This window comes from Juglans microcarpa x Juglans regia, chromosome 1D (assembly GCF_004785595.1).
Source record: "Juglans microcarpa x Juglans regia isolate MS1-56 chromosome 1D, Jm3101_v1.0, whole genome shotgun sequence".
In the NCBI taxonomy this organism is placed as follows: Eukaryota; Viridiplantae; Streptophyta; class Magnoliopsida; order Fagales; family Juglandaceae; genus Juglans; species Juglans microcarpa x Juglans regia.
This window is the reverse complement of record NC_054594.1, coordinates 1510931-1530183: the sequence shown is the minus strand read 5'-3', so window position 1 is coordinate 1530183 and position 19253 is coordinate 1510931. Positions and strand designations below refer to the sequence as shown.

General features: G+C 37.2%; 2 protein-coding genes across 3 annotated transcripts; both read right to left on the bottom strand.

The window, feature by feature from the left end:
* Positions 1-547: 547 nt before the first annotated feature.
* Positions 548-3286, bottom strand: LOC121249552 (tRNA-dihydrouridine(16/17) synthase [NAD(P)(+)]-like). 2 transcript variants are annotated; one of them, XM_041148262.1, is made up of 4 exons: positions 2765-3286; positions 2565-2671; positions 899-1666; positions 548-803 (listed from the first exon to the last, which is right to left on the bottom strand). In XM_041148262.1, the coding sequence occupies exons 1-3, from the start codon at positions 3242-3244 to the stop codon at positions 919-921; spliced, it is 1335 nt and encodes a 444-aa protein (XP_041004196.1). In that variant the 5' UTR covers positions 3245-3286; the 3' UTR covers positions 548-803; positions 899-918. The 2 variants fall into 2 exon arrangements, with proteins under 2 accessions (XP_041004196.1, XP_041004206.1); XM_041148272.1 differs by having other exon boundaries at positions 548-659.
* A 13208-nt stretch (positions 3287-16494) lies between these two features.
* LOC121249769 (probable WRKY transcription factor 7) lies at positions 16495-18277 on the bottom strand. The gene is made up of 3 exons (XM_041148564.1): positions 17456-18277; positions 17200-17325; positions 16495-16944 (listed from the first exon to the last, which is right to left on the bottom strand). The coding sequence occupies exons 1-3, from the start codon at positions 18193-18195 to the stop codon at positions 16785-16787; spliced, it is 1026 nt and encodes a 341-aa protein (XP_041004498.1). The 5' UTR covers positions 18196-18277; the 3' UTR covers positions 16495-16784.
* Positions 18278-19253: the final 976 nt, after the last annotated feature.

Here is a 19253-nt window from a genome sequence, read left to right as displayed (position 1 = left end):
ATTCTGACATCTCTTGTAGGGGAATTATAGTATTTATACAACTATTTTACAACTCATCTTACAATCAATAAAATTTACTAATTTTTTTATTTATTTGCATTTCAAGTTTAACATAACTGTCCTCCATTTAAAACAGAGTTGTAAGAACATTTGTTTAAGGATTCTCGTTTTCTTCTCTTGATGTGCCCCAACATTCAAGAGATGCCCTTGGAGTCCTTACGTAGAGAATGTGAATGGCAAGAATGAAGATGAACAGCATGAAGAGACGAAAATGCCAGCGGTAAGTTGTCGGGGGAGACTTTAGGGGGATGGAGAATGCCAAGATAGATCGGGTGAAGGATTGAATAGAGAATGGACTTCTATAAATGTGATGGATTCCAAAGGAGGAAGGTTTCGTTGATGCGAAGGCCATTGACGTCCCGGCTAAACTGTTGTCCCAGAAATTACGTATGTAGTTACACTTACACTTGCAATAGCATGGATCTTCAAAAACAAATCCTGACTAGCAAAAAAAATAAAAACATAAAAACAGAATCAAATGCAAGTCTTTTAACTTCGAAAAGATCAATGCCTCCAACATTGATGCATCTGCAGCACTGCAAATGTTATAACATATTTCCTGACAGAGAGAAGTTCATACAGCAGAACTACCTGAAAAACTGGCACAATAAATCATATTGAGAAAAGACCTCAGTTAGAAAGAACTTCTTCCTCCAATAAGATACACTCTGAAATTCCTCAGCATATTAGATGGTCAACAACTACTGTCAGCAGCAACAATTAAGATGCCGACAAATGCAAACCTTTAATGTGAAAAAATAATAACAAAAATCATTAAGTTAACAATCAATCTGATTGCCGGTTAAAAATTTTGCTATGAATCCAAAATTTTGGATACCTTCAACCTAACAATCCGCTTCATACATCTCTGGATACGAGCCCATCTGCAGGAACTCTATCTCCAAGTTTATCATCCAGATAAAGTGGAATTCTTGTTCCCAGCTCCCTAAGATGGTCAATCATGTCATAAAGAAATTCAAATGTCAGTTTGGATTGGGAGTTGAGATCCTCTCTGACATGTGGATGCATCCTGAACCAGTCTCCCAACATCCTGTGCACATGAGCACGAATCATTCTCCATGCCACAGGGTATCTTTCACATAACTTCAAATACTCCACTAGCAGGTCTGTCTGGTCCAGTTTTCCATCTCTCTCACTTCCTTCACTGCCCACTACCCATTCAGCAGTTCGATACCCAGCAAAAAGAGCTGGATTCTCAAGGAGAGACTCGGCAGAAAGCACCCCATCAGCACCAGTCTTTTCCAAACAGGTATGAACATCATCCATGTGCCGAATGTTCCCATTTGCAAGAACAGGGATTCTAACTGCATTTTTTACTGCCTTGATAGCATCCCAGTCTGCCCGAAATTTCTTTCCATCTTTCTCATCCCTGGTTCGGCCATGCACAGCTAAAAGAGAGCAACCTGCATCCTCTAGCATCCTAGCATACTTGATTGTATCCTGCAAATCTGGGAATACTCGGATTTTGCATGACACAGGAACATTAAGGTTGAGAGCCAACTTCTGCACTAGTGATTTTACAAGGGGAAGATTATCCATAAGGAAAGCTCCATAATTGCCCCTCCTAGCAATACGCTGAGGACAACTGCATGAAGACCATAGAGGAATTGGCATTTTGAGTAAAAGCTTTTCAAAACAACAGTAGCACACGTACTACATTATGTAAAAGTTACTCAAGAATTTATGTTACAATTGATTAGGACAAGTAGGCCGTTGTTAGATGTCATTTCAGGGCTAACAAAGTCATCTTTATCACTTATATGTCAGTTGATATTGTCCTACAGAAAGAAGCCTTTAGGTAAGTCTAAACGTGAAAAGAAAATAACATTCACTACTAAAGGTGTGATCAGTCGGTAGTCCTCGACCTCGTGACATTATGAGGGGTAGATACCTCCACTATTGTCTTCTCCACCTTCACTGTTGATGTTTGAAATGACTTTGAATTTTTACTTCTCTTAAAATAATGATTGATTAATTCAATTCACAATTTATTATCAGCTTAGGCTTTGATACAAAAATTATTTATAATTTTTCTAGAAACAAATGTTAGTTTATCATATATAAAAGCTGGCGGTCGGAGTTCAAATCCTAACTTCCTTTTACCTCCCATTTTAAAAATTTTAAAAATAAATAAAAAATCAATGGAGTGGCTCCAAAGTGTAGGCTCGCAAGTGAGGGAGTCCTAAATAATGCTTAAGTTATCTAATTCACCATTTCCTATCAGTTTCGCTTAATAGAAGTCTTCCTCACCTTGGTTTTTTTTTTTTTTTTTTATATAAGTTAGAAGTCTTTCTCACCTTTCACTATTTGATTGCATAAATCTTGGTTCAAATAGATTAGTATCATAGAAAGTATTGCCATTGAGCTTTATGTGAACGTATGGATCAGAAAGACTATCTTATATATCATCATAGCGGGAAACAAATATATTTTAAAAAAAGGTCCAAGAATTGAGCACTAACGATGAACAAAACTATTATTACCCAAAATTGATGTCAACGTAATCACAAAAAGGTTCCACTCTCATTGCAGCCTCCAATAAAACTTCTGGATCGTTAGCACAAAACTGAACAAACAATGGGCGATCCTCCTGCAAATTACGTACAGAGTAAAAAAAAAAAAAAAAAAACTAATCCTGAACAAATGCTAAATCAAACATCGAGGTGGAAGGTTTTGAATTTGCCTTGCAAGTGGTGAATTCCTGATTACGATACTTCTCATTCTCGGTGAAAATGCGAGAGTGCAACATGGGCGTGTACGCTGCCTCAGCTCCGTACTTCCGGCAGAGCATTCGAAACGGTAGCTCGGAGTTATCGACCATTGGGGCCACGATCAACTTGGGCCGACCGAGTTTGGCCCAGTGAGTCCATGCCCGCTCGACGAGGGACTCTCCCGACAAGCACCGGCTCGGCGAGCCAAATCCCAACGGCAACGAATCGGAGGAAGAAAGAAGCAACTGTTGTCGCTCTTGTCGTTCTTGTTGCGGGTCGGAGCAGGGCATATCATCCAGGTCGTCTTGCGCTGGGTCGGCATGGAAGCTTCCGGTTTGGGTTTGGGATAGGGTTAGGGTTTGGGCGAGAGGGGAGGCCATGATAGATTTTTGTGCTGGGCAGCAGGAATTGCGCGAAGAGCGGAGGGATAGAGAGGGAATTATGAATTTCATGATATGGGGATGTTCCAACGACGCATCATCGCCACCGTTGGTTAACTTCGTCTATGATTCGGTAGGAGTATGGGCGTGAGATATTCTTCGTGTGACAAAGTTGGGCTGCGTTGATTTTGGGCCTCAGTTGATATATCGAGACCTATTTTGCTAAGGCCTGAATTAACGAAAGGTCTGTTATAATTTTATTATAATACATTATTTATTATAGAATCTATTATAATTTTAAAATATCAAAATATCAATCAGTTTTTAACCTAATTTATCTGAAAGATTCCACATTTTCTGTGTATTAGGTGTAAAATTTAGGATTGTAAATAGATTTTTTCCTTTCTTTTATCTTAAGTCTCGTTTGTTTTTACAAATATTCTTATATTATATAATCATTATAATTTTTCAAAATTTTCATATAAAATAAAATAAAAATTCAAAGTTTTTAAATTTTAAGACAAAAATAATATTAAAAAATATATTCTAACAATATTTTATTCAACTTTTAATTTTTATCTCAATTCATCTCAGTTGCGAAAACAAACGAGGCCTTGCTCTATTCTAAATCTTTTTGCTAAACAAGTTCATGTCCTATAACTAGTGGAGTAATGGGGAGTGGCACGTCAACACAGTGAGATATGGATAAGTTAAAGGTGTTGCATATACCATAACTTGATGTATCGAAAACAATTTTAAAATGGATTAGAAAAAAGAAAATCATTTTAAAATGAACAAATACATTTAACACCCTCAAACTATTAAGAGTTTTGTAATCTATGCATCGTTAAAACCCGACATGTTTCAAATTTATAGATAATAGTATACATATTTCACGCTCAAATTATAAGAAATTGACACTTTCATCCTTCGTTAAAATCTACCTATCGAGATTTTTGCTAAGTTACTTATTTTTTATTTATCTTAACAATGAAATTTAAAAATGTAACCGATTCGGTTTTGGATAAATTTTAAAATCGAACCTATATGCATCGGTTTTAAAAATTTAAGAATTAATACGGACCGATTCATCACTGAAACCTAAATTTTTGGTCTGATCTGGTCTGGTTTTTCAGTTTACCATATACACGTGTGGCACTATATAAGTTATTAATTTAATATTATAATTTTTTCAATACTAAACTTAATTGTTAGAATTTAGTATTTATTATTAATAATTATTAATTCATTAATGTTCAATTATATTAATATAGTAGATGTAGTGTTTAACTTATTAGTGAGATTAATAAACTTGAATAATAAGATTAAAATAATATAATTGATGTCTAATTATACTAGTATAAGTAGTGTCTAACTTAAATCAAATGTTACATTAATTTTATGTTATAAGATTAATAAACTTGAATAATAAAATTAGAATTTCATGTTATATTAATTAGAAATTTAGCATATAAAAAATTAAAAATATATATTGATCTGGTTCAGTTTAAACCAATTTTCAGAATACGAAAATCAGTACCGCATTGGACCAAGTACAAACTGGACCGTGGATTCAGTTTGGTCCGGTTCAATCAATTTTTTAATTTTTTTACACCCCTAATTAAAATTGAACAAAGTTACAAAGTGTGAACTTTTGATAGTTGAAGAGTGCAATATAAGGACTTCATTAACCATGTTGCAAAGTTCAAAGTATCTTATAGTTTAAAGGTGGAAAATGGTTTTTTTTTCAAATGCTGACAACAAAAGAAAGAAGAAAAATCTCAATAGATTTCCAAAGAATCTCGAACTATGTGGTTGAAGCTTGAATTATTTCCATGACCTTGGAAGTATTATGGAGAAACATTGAATAACAAACATTCAATAAATGTTTGTTTTATTTGTTGTCTTTGTGCGTTGATTTTTTCTTCTTACATATGTGATATCCGTTATTACCTTGAACTATCGTAATGCTCTTATGCCAATACTGATCAGTCTAATCTACTCCAAACATGTTTAACTAGCGACAGTCCTTCTGTCGTTAAAGGAAACTTCTTGAGAGAGAGAGAGAGAGAGAGAGAGAGAGAGAGGTGTTAATGTAGCATTTACCGCATAATTTTTTCCCATATTCATAATAAATAATGTTTTTTCATGCAAGAGCAATAAAACAAACAAATAAAATTTTTTCATAATTTCAAAAGTATTATGGATTTTATCATATGAAGAATATAAACCATTTGTTTGTTTGTTTGTTTTTTGTTTTGGTTATTCAAATAGGACAATACCCACTACAACAGAGTGGTTTTTTGGTGGGACGAAAAATTTCATCCCAAAAAACTGTGATTTCTTCCCAAAATATTACTTGGGATGAAAAAAAAAATCTTCCCAAGATCGTTCAAAAAACAATATCTCAAAAGGTATTTTAGAACGAAAATATCACTTTTTTTGGGGACTAACTTGAGGAAAACCGTTCGATTGCATTCAAACGGAACATTTTATTTTTACTATTAAATTTTATCCCAGAATCACGTTTGAATGGTACAAACGTGACGTTCGAACGTTAATTATCTTTGAACACGTCCTTCGTGAAGTCCATTCAACCAAATAGGCATGAAAAAACATTCGAATAAACAATTTGATCGTCGAACAGTAAAATATGTTTGAACATGTTAAGTAAAACGTTCGATCAGACCATGATACGATCGAACGATTTGTTATGAGATGACGTCCGAACGTTTATTTCATGTTCGATGGCATCGTTCAAATGCTTTTAAGTATTGTTCGAACATTTAATAATGATTACATTTGAATGTTCTGTATCAATATTCGAATAGTTTTACTTATTTTGTTTGAGCGATTTGGGTAGTTGAAATGGTAACTATTTTATTTACTCAATAGTGAAAAACTAAATAGACATACATGATATTTAAAAAAAAAATATGCATTACAATTTGTTTAGTACTAGCATTCTTGGTAGAAAAATAGATCCCAAAATTTGTACATATAATGTAAATCAGTTGTTTGGAGGCTTGAACTGTTGCATAAGTATCTGCATTTGGAGTTGTATCTCTTTCCTGAACTCTACTTGTTATTCTTATTGTTTCATATGCTTCTTCATGTCTACTTGTTTTGTCAATTGAGCTTCTATCTAACTCATGGTGCCTAGTACTCAATTCCTCGATCCTGGAATTCAATTTCTCTAACATTATAAAGGTGTTAGAGGCATACTCGGACGATGAGGAAGAGCTAGAAGATTTTACGCAACGATCTAAATCCCTCAAATGTCCTGATCGTTGACTTAGAACTTAGGTAAAATTTTCAACATCACCTGTAAAGAAATTTTAATCTGACGCAGATTTAGCATGTAGAGCAACCATTTTTTCTACACATAAGAGAAATAATTAATATTGCCACAAATATTCAAATATGTTTAATTAAAACAGATAATAATTTTTACATAATTTTCATGGGCATCGGGATGAGTCCACTCTCCATTACGATCAGTATGTAATTATAACGCCCGTCCTTGTGGTGGGTCTTTTTATAAAATATTTTGAGAAAAGACGACGGGAATTACCGTCCAATTTAAAACTTTTTGCTTCTTCCCAAGGTGCAAGATTCTACGTTTATAAAATAAAAATGTGTTTTTACAATAAAAGAGGTTTACAGCGGAAAACATCATTTTTAATAATAAAAAGGCCTCTCTTACATTTAAATGTTCATGCCTAGACTTCCGTGCTCTTCCCCATGGACCATGTCCGTCCCGATGCGTGCTTCATTTCCTTCCCTGTGGGGGGAGGGACATGCATAAAAATTAAAATGAGTCGAAGACTCGTAAGTATTATTTCATGCAGTTAAAACATAACAACGTAGGTTTTCATTTATGCATTCATCATTCGTACATACTATACATATATGCATACGTGCGTTCATTTGAAAATGTCACTGGACGGGGTTTTCCTTTCTTTTCGTAAAACGTTTCACCCGTCAGTGCCTTCATTTCTTAAAGTGCGTTTGTGCATGCGTACATACGTACATACATACATTCTTTATTTTCACTTTCATAGGCCGATACACACTGTTACGCCCCGTGTGTTAGCGTTAGCGGCCCTTTGACCTGAATTCTGCCCGTGGCCACAGGTTGGGAATCCCTTTTTATAGGGGGCAGCACTGGGTGCACTACCAGTACTACTTACCCGGCATTGCAATCTGCCCATTTATTGGCACCCTTTCATTCATTCATATGGCCGTTGCGTGTCTTCATACATTTCATGCTTTCATTCATTCATTCATGCCAGCTCTAAAGAGCTAGAGCTTTCATTCAGTTCTTTCTTTCATTTAACATGAGAAAACATTTCTTTTCGTGAGAAAACGTCATTTCGTGAGCATGGGCTCGAACATCCTCTTTCATGACGTCCACGAGCATCACCTTGCGGCATTCACAAAAGTATTAGTTCATACCGTCCATAAAACATAAAGCACGGGCTCAAACTTCGCCTTTCGCGACATCCGTAAGCATCACCTTGAACGTCAGCCTTCGCGGCGTCTTCGAGCATCACCTCGCGACGACGTCGGTCCGTAGGATCCACGAAGGCTTCAGCTCAAGCTCGTCTTTCGTGCATTTACATCAGTTCATTTTCTTTGAAAATATATACAATAGATACATCTTATAGTCATCCATTCGCATGCATACAATTAATAACTTTGGGTGAGTAAAAAGGGGCTTTCATGGAGGGGCCGTACGCACTTATACGTTTGAAAGCATGTCATCTTCTTTCGTGAGCATTTTCTTAAAGAGGAGCTTTTCATTTTCTTTTCGTGATTTCTAGAAAACTCAAGAAAGGCATGAACGTAATATTTACCTGGACTCCATGCTATTTGCATATCATGCAGTCCATTCATGCGCATGTCAGCTGGCAACCTACATGCATACATCACCTTAACGTCATTCTATATCTAATGCATAAGCAACTGAACTAAAAATAGAACTACACTATACTTGAAACACTCTACTTCTATCCCGTGCACTTACGTGCCATTTTCTATGTTAAAATCTTCGGGGACCACTTACAGTCACCACATCTTCCAACTCAACGTCTTGCCTCGAGTGCCCATTCACTAAAGTGAACCCATGATTCACTTTAGGATTAAGACACTAAGACCTCTGTCTCATTTTTCTCATTAACCACGTTCCGATGCATGACTCAAACCAACTAAGTCATGCATCCCTTCCTTAGACAGTACACTCATCACTGTCTTCATGCATCTTAGCCCATATTAATCCTCATTCCCATCCATACAAGTCACACGGCTCTAAGCCAACTCTGAGGCTTAAGTATCGTGTAACTATACTGTGGACAGATTACCCATTATATATGGTGAATCCATCCGGCACATGTGTCTAACCAGATTACACATGTACCCTACCCCTTTATCACCTAAGATCAACATATAACATGTTGATCATTTGCTCGTAGGGATGAGGGTCATATTCTGATACCAAGATTCCCTTAACTCGGCTAGCATGACTCTTCATGCTATCCGTCCCTTCTTACAGTTCATCCCAACACTTAACGCGACAAGACTCCATTCACAACTACGCCTTGCGTCACGTCACATAGCTCGAGACTACTCTCAAGTTACATCGTGACCTTGTCACGTCACCTGACATCCTGTTACGTCACTTCTATGCCAACTTCTAACTCATCACGAGTACGGTTCCTCACGTACTCCCGTAACATCGTGACATCTCGTCTCGTTCCCGTTAGGCCATTTCTACAATAACTCTTCACCCATCATAAGCCTGACTGTCAGCAACCACGTCACTTCGTGACGTTGTCCAGTCATGCTTCGGCTGCGTACTCTTACACTTATTCTACTACTACACCCATACTCCTAGCCGTAAGTCAATTACAGTGACATTTGTCACCTCAGACTACAGGCCGCGTCACAACTACTTCAGGACAATATTCCATAGTTCCCGACACAACTCACCATGTTCTACGCCAACGTCTCATCCATCACAAGCACAACTATCAGTAACCACGTCACTTCGTGACGTTGCCCAATCATGCTTCCGTTGCATACTCTTACACTTGTTCTGCTACTTCACGCATACTCTAGCCATAAGTCCATCACGGTGACACTTGTCACTTCAGACTACAAGCTGCGCCATAACTACTTCGGAATACTGTTCCACAGTTCCCGACACTACTCATCACGTTCCACGTCCATCAACCACAACCATCCTTATCTCTGCGACACGTCACACGGAGTGTCGCTGCCTCGTGGAGTACACTCCACGTATACTCCATTTCCACACGCTACAACCTATCATCAATATGGCATACCTGCCATACGATGCATCACTCTACCACATGGAGTACACTCCTCGTGTACTCCATTCATACACACTACGCTACATCACCAATACGGCATACCTGCCGTATAGTGCGTCACTCCATTACATGGAGTACATTCCACATGTACTCCCTTCATACCCACTAGAACCCATCATCAATATGCCATACCCGCCATACGATGCATCATTCCACCACATAGAGTACACTACACATGTACTCCCTTCATACACGCCATGACCCATCACCGTTATGGCATACTTGCCATACGATGCATTACTCCACCACATAGAGTACACTCCGCGTGTACTCATCCCGTTTTACAATACGCCAGGAGGGTATATTTTACATATACTCTCCTTATCTCACACTACACCACACACAAAGTACACTCAACGTGTACTATTCCCATTACACAATATGCCAGGAGGGTATATTTTACATATACTCTCCTTATCTCACAATACGCCACACATAGAGTACACTCAGCGTGTACTCTTTCCATTCCACACAATGCCACGCCATCCATACAGCACATGCCCCACAACAACACTACACAGCACAACCATGCCATAATTACGGCACAACTCCACAACTGCATTACACAGCACAGTCCACAACACTTCACAAATACTCCCAACACTTCACAGTAGATCACACCTCCATACTATAAAGTGAATCCCCTAATACTAACAGCACAGTCCACAACCTAGTCCACTAATCAATATCTAACATAAATAGTGAGAGATAGAGGATTATACCATCAACGGGATAACTCGTGCGTTGCTCGCTGATCGTCACAGCCGATGACGTTAGAAAGGTCGTACGTAGCGGCTAACCAACGTACGTTGACTGTTTGGGCGTTTGGATAGTTAAGTGTGGTCTTGGGAAGGCTCGTGATGGCCTTGTGTTGGTGTTTGTGAGGAGCGGTCTGCAGCGTACCTAACCGTTGTACAGTGGCAGTGCGTGTGACTGTCCATCACGTGCAGTGATTACCCACCACATAAAATAGTGGTTTGACCTTAGGGCTCGACTAAGGGAGGTGCGGTGGATCTCGTGATGGCGTCGAGGTGGTGCCACGGTGGCGGAGGAGTGCAAAGCCGTGCGTGTAAGGGGAGAAAGTCGTGCGATGGAGAGAGGTTACTGGCCTCGAGTCACATGGATGAGGAAGGGGAAGGGAAGGAGAGGTCCACGGTGGTGCCTGGTGGCCGTGGGAGCTGCGCACGGCCGCGCACGGTGAGGAAATGGGTTAGAGACCCATTTCGGGTTCTTGCCGTGGAAGGAGAGGGAGGGCTACGCAATAGGGGCTGGCTTCGGTGAAGGATGATGGCCAGCAGGAGGAGAAGCTGCCGTGGGAGCGGTGGTGCCGTAGGACGGCGCACGGCGGCGCTACGTGCATCAAGCCCATTCGGGCTTTGCACTTCCAAGGGAGAGGAAGAGAGAACGTGAGAGGGAGAGATCGGTGGGGGTGTGCTCGTCGGAGGAAGGGAGAGCTGATGGTGCTGGCGGTGAGGGCTGTCGACGCACGACGGTGCCGGGCTGAGGCATGGAGCATTCGGCGAGGGAGGGGGACGAGCTACGTGTTGTGCAAGCCGAGAGGGAGGAGAGAGAAAGGGCTGGGGAAAAGTGAGGGAGAAAGAGAGAGGGTCTGGGTATTTAATCCAGTCCCTTCGTCTTGAGGGTCCTCAAAACGATTTAACGTTGAGATATTAAAATACTGATTTGAAAATGCGTAAACGTTAACTTAATTAAAAGCACTCAGAGGAATTAAGGTAAATATTATTTTAAACTAACTTTAGTTTATAAAATAATATTTATTCATCATTAATAAATGATGAAGTCTTATTTAATATATTTAAAAGGATGAACCATTTAATTTAATTAAAGCTTTCAACATAATTTAAATTCCAATAATATTTCAAATAACTGGAATCATTTTAATAATTAATATTAAAATGATCTCCGACAATTATAATATTTTGGAACTCTTCAAAATATTATAATTGTCTCATTTAAAAACAAGTTTAACTCAACAATACTAGAAATACCTCATATAAATATTTTCAGTACATTTTAAACACTGGGCGTACTTTAGAAGTCACCTAATATCTCGAGAGACACATCGTCATGGTTCGGCACACATGACGATGCTCGCAGTCGCCAGAAAGAATAGCAGACTGTTGCATAATTCCGTCATCGGAATTTGCTTACGTCAGAAAGGAGGAGCCTTACGTAAGAAAGAGAGAAGCTTACGTAAGAAGAAAGGAGCGGGGGTTACAGTAATGCAGCATATAATTTTGTTAGATCATAATTGGTATTTAACTCTTGCTACAAGAGATATTTGTTGAGATATAAAGTCATTATAATACCTCTAAATAAAAAATTATATACAATAAAAAAATAAAATAACATTACCAATTCTTTAGAGACGCGATTGAAAGATCTTAGGCCTGCATGATGATAAATTTTCAACTTTAATCTATTTGTTTTGTTTATAGAGTTTCGTTCTTGCATAGAAGTTGTAAATATTAGAAAAATTATAAATAGGACACGTACACAAATTTATTTAATTTACTTTATATAATTGATTTTCAAACAAGTCACAAAATTTTTCTCAATTGGAAGGTCAGACATCCTTAAAAGGATGTTAGCGTGCATCTTCATTGTTCTCGAACTAATTATAATGCTCATGACACCTTGCCTTATATTTGTGGAATGCATTACACATAAGCTTATCGACAGTCTTACGCTTCTCTCCGACCAAAATTTAGTTCGAAATCATTTTTGAAAAAATATATACACAAAGATATTATCACTTGCATATTCTAAATTTTGCATACATATTAAATAATATTATAAATCAATTATTTAAAAATTACCAAATAACGCTTCTTGATAAGCTCTTTCACATATTGGGGAACTTTCTACCACATCAACTATAGTAATGAAATAAGGTGTTAATTGTTTTACATAATTTTTTTTTTAATTTAATTGAGTGTTTCTAAGTATTAAATGATATGTGTTATCTGTAATGCAAACTTTCGTTCAAACGTATACATTGTATGTTCGAATGCATCATAACCGTTCGAATGGTAACATATATAGTTCACACGGTTTAAACCCAGGTTAAGACAATAACGAAGAATAACGTGAACAAACAGCCCATTAAAAATAATATCTATAAACACAACCTCACAAATCAGTAACAATAATTACAAACACGTAAATACATATATCATAGTGAGTAAAAATTATAAATCATACCTTCAATGCAACTCCAAACAACCCAATACACTACAAAACACCTACACCACATATAGTAAATACAATAAAATTAGTAAAAGGCAAATCTTTACAACGAAGAACATGAGTTAAAACATAAAAATTTAACAAAGAACATACCTTAGAAAAATTGTGTGCAACCCTCTCTCTAAATCTCCTTTAATCTTACCTACTCTATCTCTATCTCTCTCACTATTTCTCTCTCTTAAACTAAAAACAAAATGTGATTCTTTCTCTCTTTCTGATTTCTAAAAAGAAATATCTCTAGTTCAAGTGGTGAAGAAGTGGCTACTATATATAAATAGTATATAGACATCGTTCGAATGTTTTATTTTAACGTTCGAATATCATCGCTCGAACGTAAAACGAACGTTCAAATGATATAACACTATAAACAATATCTGGCATCCTCGATCGATCTCATTTTTTCTCTCTAAACCTAGATGCCGTTGAACGCTCCTTGTGCCTTTTGACCGTCATCGTCACCGCCAACATCAAATACTACTTCTAGTTAAGAGGTACGCAATTTAAGAATGTTTAATGGGTTGATTTCGTATTATTTTTTATGATTTTTTTTATAGAAAATAGAAAAATTAATTTTAATATTTATCTTTTTATATTTTTGGGCACCGTTTTATTTTAAATATATATTTTCTTGATAAGCCAAGTAGCAACATAGTCGCATTACTCCTTTTCCAATTCCTTGTTGAAAAATATTTTGATAATTAATGATTGAGAGAGAGAGAGAGAGGTGTGGATAAACTTGAACACGACTTTCTAAAGCGCGTAAAATTAAAGTCAAAGCCATCTCAATCATAAGCCATTTCCACCGTATTGTTCAATCTTAGAAAGAAATTAGACAACTAATTATTTTCGGTGAAAACAAAAACAAAACAAAAAACCTAATTAATGTAAGCCATTCGTGCGCGAAATATTTTTCCCTTAAGGAAATACGTGCGTTGGGATTCCCTAACCGTGTAAAATAAAGTCAAAGACGTCTCAATCGACATTCAATTTATATTATTTCCGCATTGAGCACATAATTCCATCATATTGAAAGCAAATCTCTTTTTTACGTTCGACTGAAACTAAAACAGAAAGCAACAAAAAATTTTATTCTTAAATTGTCTCCATAATTTCCAAATTATTTTTTTATTAATATTGACCGAAAATAATGCCAATCGTATATTTTATAATAATTAATAAATTATATCTGTTTTAAAAGAAGTGTTATAGCTACAAAGATGTCATAAAAAAATAAATTTATAAAATAATATGATATAATATAATATGATAGATCTATTTTATAATATAAATAATTTATATCACATCAAACTATATTAATTTATAAATTTATTTTTATGAAAATATTTATATTGTTTTAAACAGACAAAATACAAAATACACGCTTTCCCAACGTATTGTTGCGTGGACTAGACAAACTCAGAAGCTTTCATCAAATTTTTGTTGTTCCAGTCCAGAAGTGGATATTTCGTATCATTTCAATTTGTTCAATAAGAAGCTTTGTCAAACTTCGTTCAGCCGAGTCAATATTTATGATCATTGACGGTTGCCGGCAAGTTAAGGTTGAATATGGAAAGATAAATATGGTCTTCCAAAGATTAATATTTTTCACTTTTCACCACATGGAAGTTGGGATGGGTATTTCAGGTATAGTTCTTCTATATACAGTCATTAAATATAATCGGTGTGCAATCGTCCATACCATGTCAGATTTAAAATAAATTGTTTACTCTTTCTCTAAACGCATATGTTCTCTCTCATCAACTCTCTCGGGTCGTCTCTCTCTCCCATCAATTCTCTCTCTCATCAGCTCTTTGTCTCATCAGCTCGGTCTTTTTCTCTCATCAACTCTCTCTCTCATCAGCTCTCTGTCTCATCAGCTCGATCTTTCTCTCTCATCAATTCTCTCTCTCTCTCTCCTCATCTCTCTCTCATCAGCTTAGTCTCTCTTATCAAGTGTCTCCACGTCAGTCTCGTTTGCACGCTGTTTATACCAGGCGCTTGCAACAAATGTTTTTCATTTAAGGTAATAGGCTGCTCTTACAGTGATATATCAGATATTAAATTATAGAAAATGTTTATACACCATACTATCATTCTAATTCTTAGCTTACTATATAAGATATGCTATATTTATCACTATTACATGATATTTTAATGGATGATTTTTTATTATTAAATCGTGATAAATATGTCACCTCTTACATAATGTGATGAAAGTAGAATGTGAGTGTGATATATGACATTACTCTTATTTACACTAACTTTTTTACAAGATTGAATAATCTTGGTCTTTAAGTGAAAAGATTGTTGTACATCTCTTTATTAAAAAAATATATATTTCTCATGTACTCAGAGATGCGTACTAATTTTATAAGAGAAATAATATTTTGAATTTTAGAGCATATAAATCTGGTACACTTATTGAATTTTGCTATACATCAGTCACCATTCACCTCTACACTCTATACTTGACAGTTTTTTTTTTTTTTATAAAGTGTAAGATAGTAAATACTGACTGATAATAAGAATTATTCTGAAAATAAAAGTTAAAACTCGGCTCAATTCAAGTAGTATTTACTATTTTAGCATTTGGAAGACTTTCTACATGTTTAGCAGCAACGCGGACATCACATTGGTGGGAATACAGGCCGATGAGTCTCTATATGTAACGTAGGTGCAAAGATCCCACAAAAATCCAAATGCTTTCGAGTTTATGCTTGACTTCATATGCAAACATCATTCTACTATTTTTTAACTCGGATTGCGGAAAGCAACGAGAAACTTCCACCCTTCTCTCTCTCTCTCTTGATTCTTTGTGTTTTAAAGCGTGTAAATGAGTCATCCACGTGTGTGGATGACCCAAGTTTTAAAATGGAGGAGGGCCTAGAAATATGTGGGAGGACTGAGGAAGGGACCACGAATGCACAACAGGGTTGACGTTAAGGCAAAGGCAAAGAACCAAAATTGTGGACGTTGTAGATGGGGTCCCCACATCACCAGTGGGCAATGCCTAGGACTTATCAATTTCGCACCCACCCATTTTGACTTTGTCGATTTGATTTTTCCCTTTCACCATCTCTTTCTCAAGTCCCCTCCAAATTCAGCCAACCTTTTTCCCACAAGCCAAACAGGGCAACTTTTTTTTTTTTTTTTTTTTTGCATTAAAAACTCTCTTTCTCTCTTTATTATGTTTTCCCCACCCATCACCCACCTTCTTCACTAAATTGGCCGTCCCAAACCAGCAACCGCCAACCCCTTAGATAGGCCTCATACAAGTTCCGATAAAAAAAAATAGACCTCACCTAAAAAAAACTATTCTTTATTAGTAAGAGCTATTTTTTTAATAAAAAGATTATATATAAAACTTTAAGTTACCATTACTCTTTCCAAATCTCCCCTCCCTTTGGTCAACCGTCCCTAGCACGACATGTTGGTCCACTTCTTTCTATTTGTTTGACCTAGTCATTTTCTTTCCTTTAATGTCTCTTTATTTGTTTGTATTGCTGCTACTATTAAATCGAAGAAAAACTTTGGGGGTGATGGGAAAATAAAGTAAAGAGGTAGGCCTCCAAATACAAAAACCAAAGTTAAAGCAATCATTACAATTTCAAAGCGAATATAACCCACTTTTGTTTTCTGCTTTTCATACTGAGAAACTATTACCAAATCCACCATCTTCTCCTTTTTCCTTGTTTTAAAATCATAACGATTCCACAGTGCTCCAAGAGAGAGAGATACAGAGAGAGAGAGAGAGAGAGAGAGAGGAATCCAATATGTTACAGGAATTAAACTAACCCCACTAATCTCCTTCGAGATATAGTTGAGTCTGAGCGATCGAGCCAACAGATATACTGCTGCCATTAAACTGCTACTATTCTAGCTCCTTTAAATAAAATGAAACATAAATCAAGCGGAATGCTCCTTGCAGCGCTGTGAATCTGTGATCTTCAAGAGGATTCTAGGATCAGACTGGAGGCCTCGGCAACAGACAGCGAGTGGTTGTGCTCGCCCTCGTATGTCACCACTAGCATGGCTGGATCATCCAGAGCTCTCTCCACGTGTTTACGTGCTGGGCAACCTCTCACGCTGCTGCACTTGTAGTAACCCCTGTTCCATATAAATATTGCATATGTATCAAAACTCTGATTAAGAACTTTGTTGCTGAAAATTCGCTAATTATTGTTTGAGTTAAAAAGACAATCTTTGGTAACAAAAATGGTCGTACTTTAAAAATGTAATCTTTAAAATTGGAAAAGAAACAAAGGTCAACGAGTAATTAAGCATCTTGATGACAGTGTTGACGACAGAGTTACCAGAGTGAAATCTAAAAACTGAAGGAACCTTATCTTGTTATCTATATACCTTGGATGAGGAGAACCCTTAATCGGCTTCTGTCCGTACTTCCTCCATGAATAATCGTCCGGTGGAATATCTGCCATCTTCAAGCTAATCGCCGGAACCCTCACCACCCTTTTCATTCTCAATTTTCTGCAAAATGAAAATATATAATGAGACATAAATACAAAATCAATATATATATATATATATATATATATCTGTGTGTGTGTGTGAGAGAGACAGAGACAGAGACAGAGACAGAGGGAAGGAGGTGACCAACCTTTTCTTGGAACAATGGCATCGGCCGGAGGAGCCACCGCACTTGCCGGAACCCAAGGTCTCGGAGCTACACTTCCTCTTCAACGATGAAGAAGACAAGGGCGGCTTTCCTACCGAGGAAACCTGAGACAGATTCGTGATTTGAAAGGCCGAAGACGACGACGGCTGCTTGCTGTCGGTGTCGCCCGTCAACGACGACATGAACGAGGTCCCGCCAGAGTAGGAGAAATTGATCGTGGTAGACGAGTCCTTCTTCTCGATCGCACTGATCTTTTTAGGCATCAAAGAGTCGCTGTACTGGTATTGATTATTGAGGTTGTGGTGAGGAAGAGGTGGGATCTGCTGGATCGGGGTGGCGTAGTAAACTTTGTTGGGTGCAGAAGCCGAAGGCTTCTCTTTCTCTTGACTTTGGGAATTAGCCAAAGGGCCTCTTCTGAAGCGAGCGTGGCCGGTCCTAGCCCGACCCAGAAGAGAAATAACCTTCTTGAACTTCGAAACGGCGACGTCCGCCACGGCCTTGCAGTCCATCTCCATTTCCAACGAAGGTTTCGAACTAGAGGAAGACGACAATTGGTATTGCTGTTGCTGCTGACTCTGCTGGGAAAGCAATCTGATTAGCTTTTCGACGCTCTCGAGCCCAGACGCCGCTTCCTGCACAGCGTTCTCTTCCATTTTCGCCCTGAAATCGCTGCTGCTGCTGCTATTGCTGTTCCTATACTCCATCATGAACTCCACGGCCATCTCTCAGAACCATCAAAGACAGAGAACGAAAGAGAAAAAGGGTAAAAGGGAACAAGGAGAGCTAATAAAACGAAAGGTGGGTCTCTGGTCAAAGAGGTGCCCATTAAATTTTTAGCCCTTCTTAGTCCCCTACTGGCCCACAGCGTGACCGACCTGTCACGCTAGCGGCCCCTGTCAAACCGTAGGTGCGAATCAGGCCCCCAACTACATGACAATTTTCATCGATTACCGTTCACAAAATTAATTTTTAATTTTATTTCCTATTTTTTAGCTTTTTTTTTTTTTTTTTAATAGTCACGACATTGACCTCATCTGATCGATGTGGGGCCTATTAAGGTTAATGTAGTCTTTACGAACGTTGTGAGATGAGATTGGCGTACATGAGGTCAAACCATTGGCTATTCACCATTCGATCTGTGTTGGAGAAGGAAAGTGGGTTAATTTGTTGTTACCTGCCAGCACGGTAGAGTTGACTTCGTAATGCTGGGATTTGCAACAGTACTTTGATTGGAGTTGTTAATAATAAGGATGTCTTTATTGTTTTGTTCTTGTTTTTCCGGTACTTAAATCTCCCTTTCTTCATTTCCTTTTCTACCACATATTTGATTCGTTACATGTATTCCATTCTAAACGGTCTGTTTTTTCTCTGCAATATCAACAAACCTATGCCAAATTATCAATTAACTTGATTGTATTTGTTACACATTTTCTGTAATTATCGCTAGTTTTTAACCAACCAGACCAAATTAAATGTAGATTAAGAGCATATGACTTCTCCAATTGTCTGATTAAATTGCACATTATAATTTTAAGAATAATACTATATACAGTTTTATGATATGTAAATTCTGCGTACTTTTTTTGAAAAATAGTAGAGTTTATTATTAAAAAATTAATTTTTTACATGTAGATCTTTCATACTTACTCATCTGTATACTCTAAAATTGTAAATATTATTTTTCTAATTTTAAATAGAGACTAGTCGTAGAGTAGTCAATGCTATTTTATACTAAACTTATTTTACTGTGCCCACCCGCAAATTGAGGTCCCTTCCTATG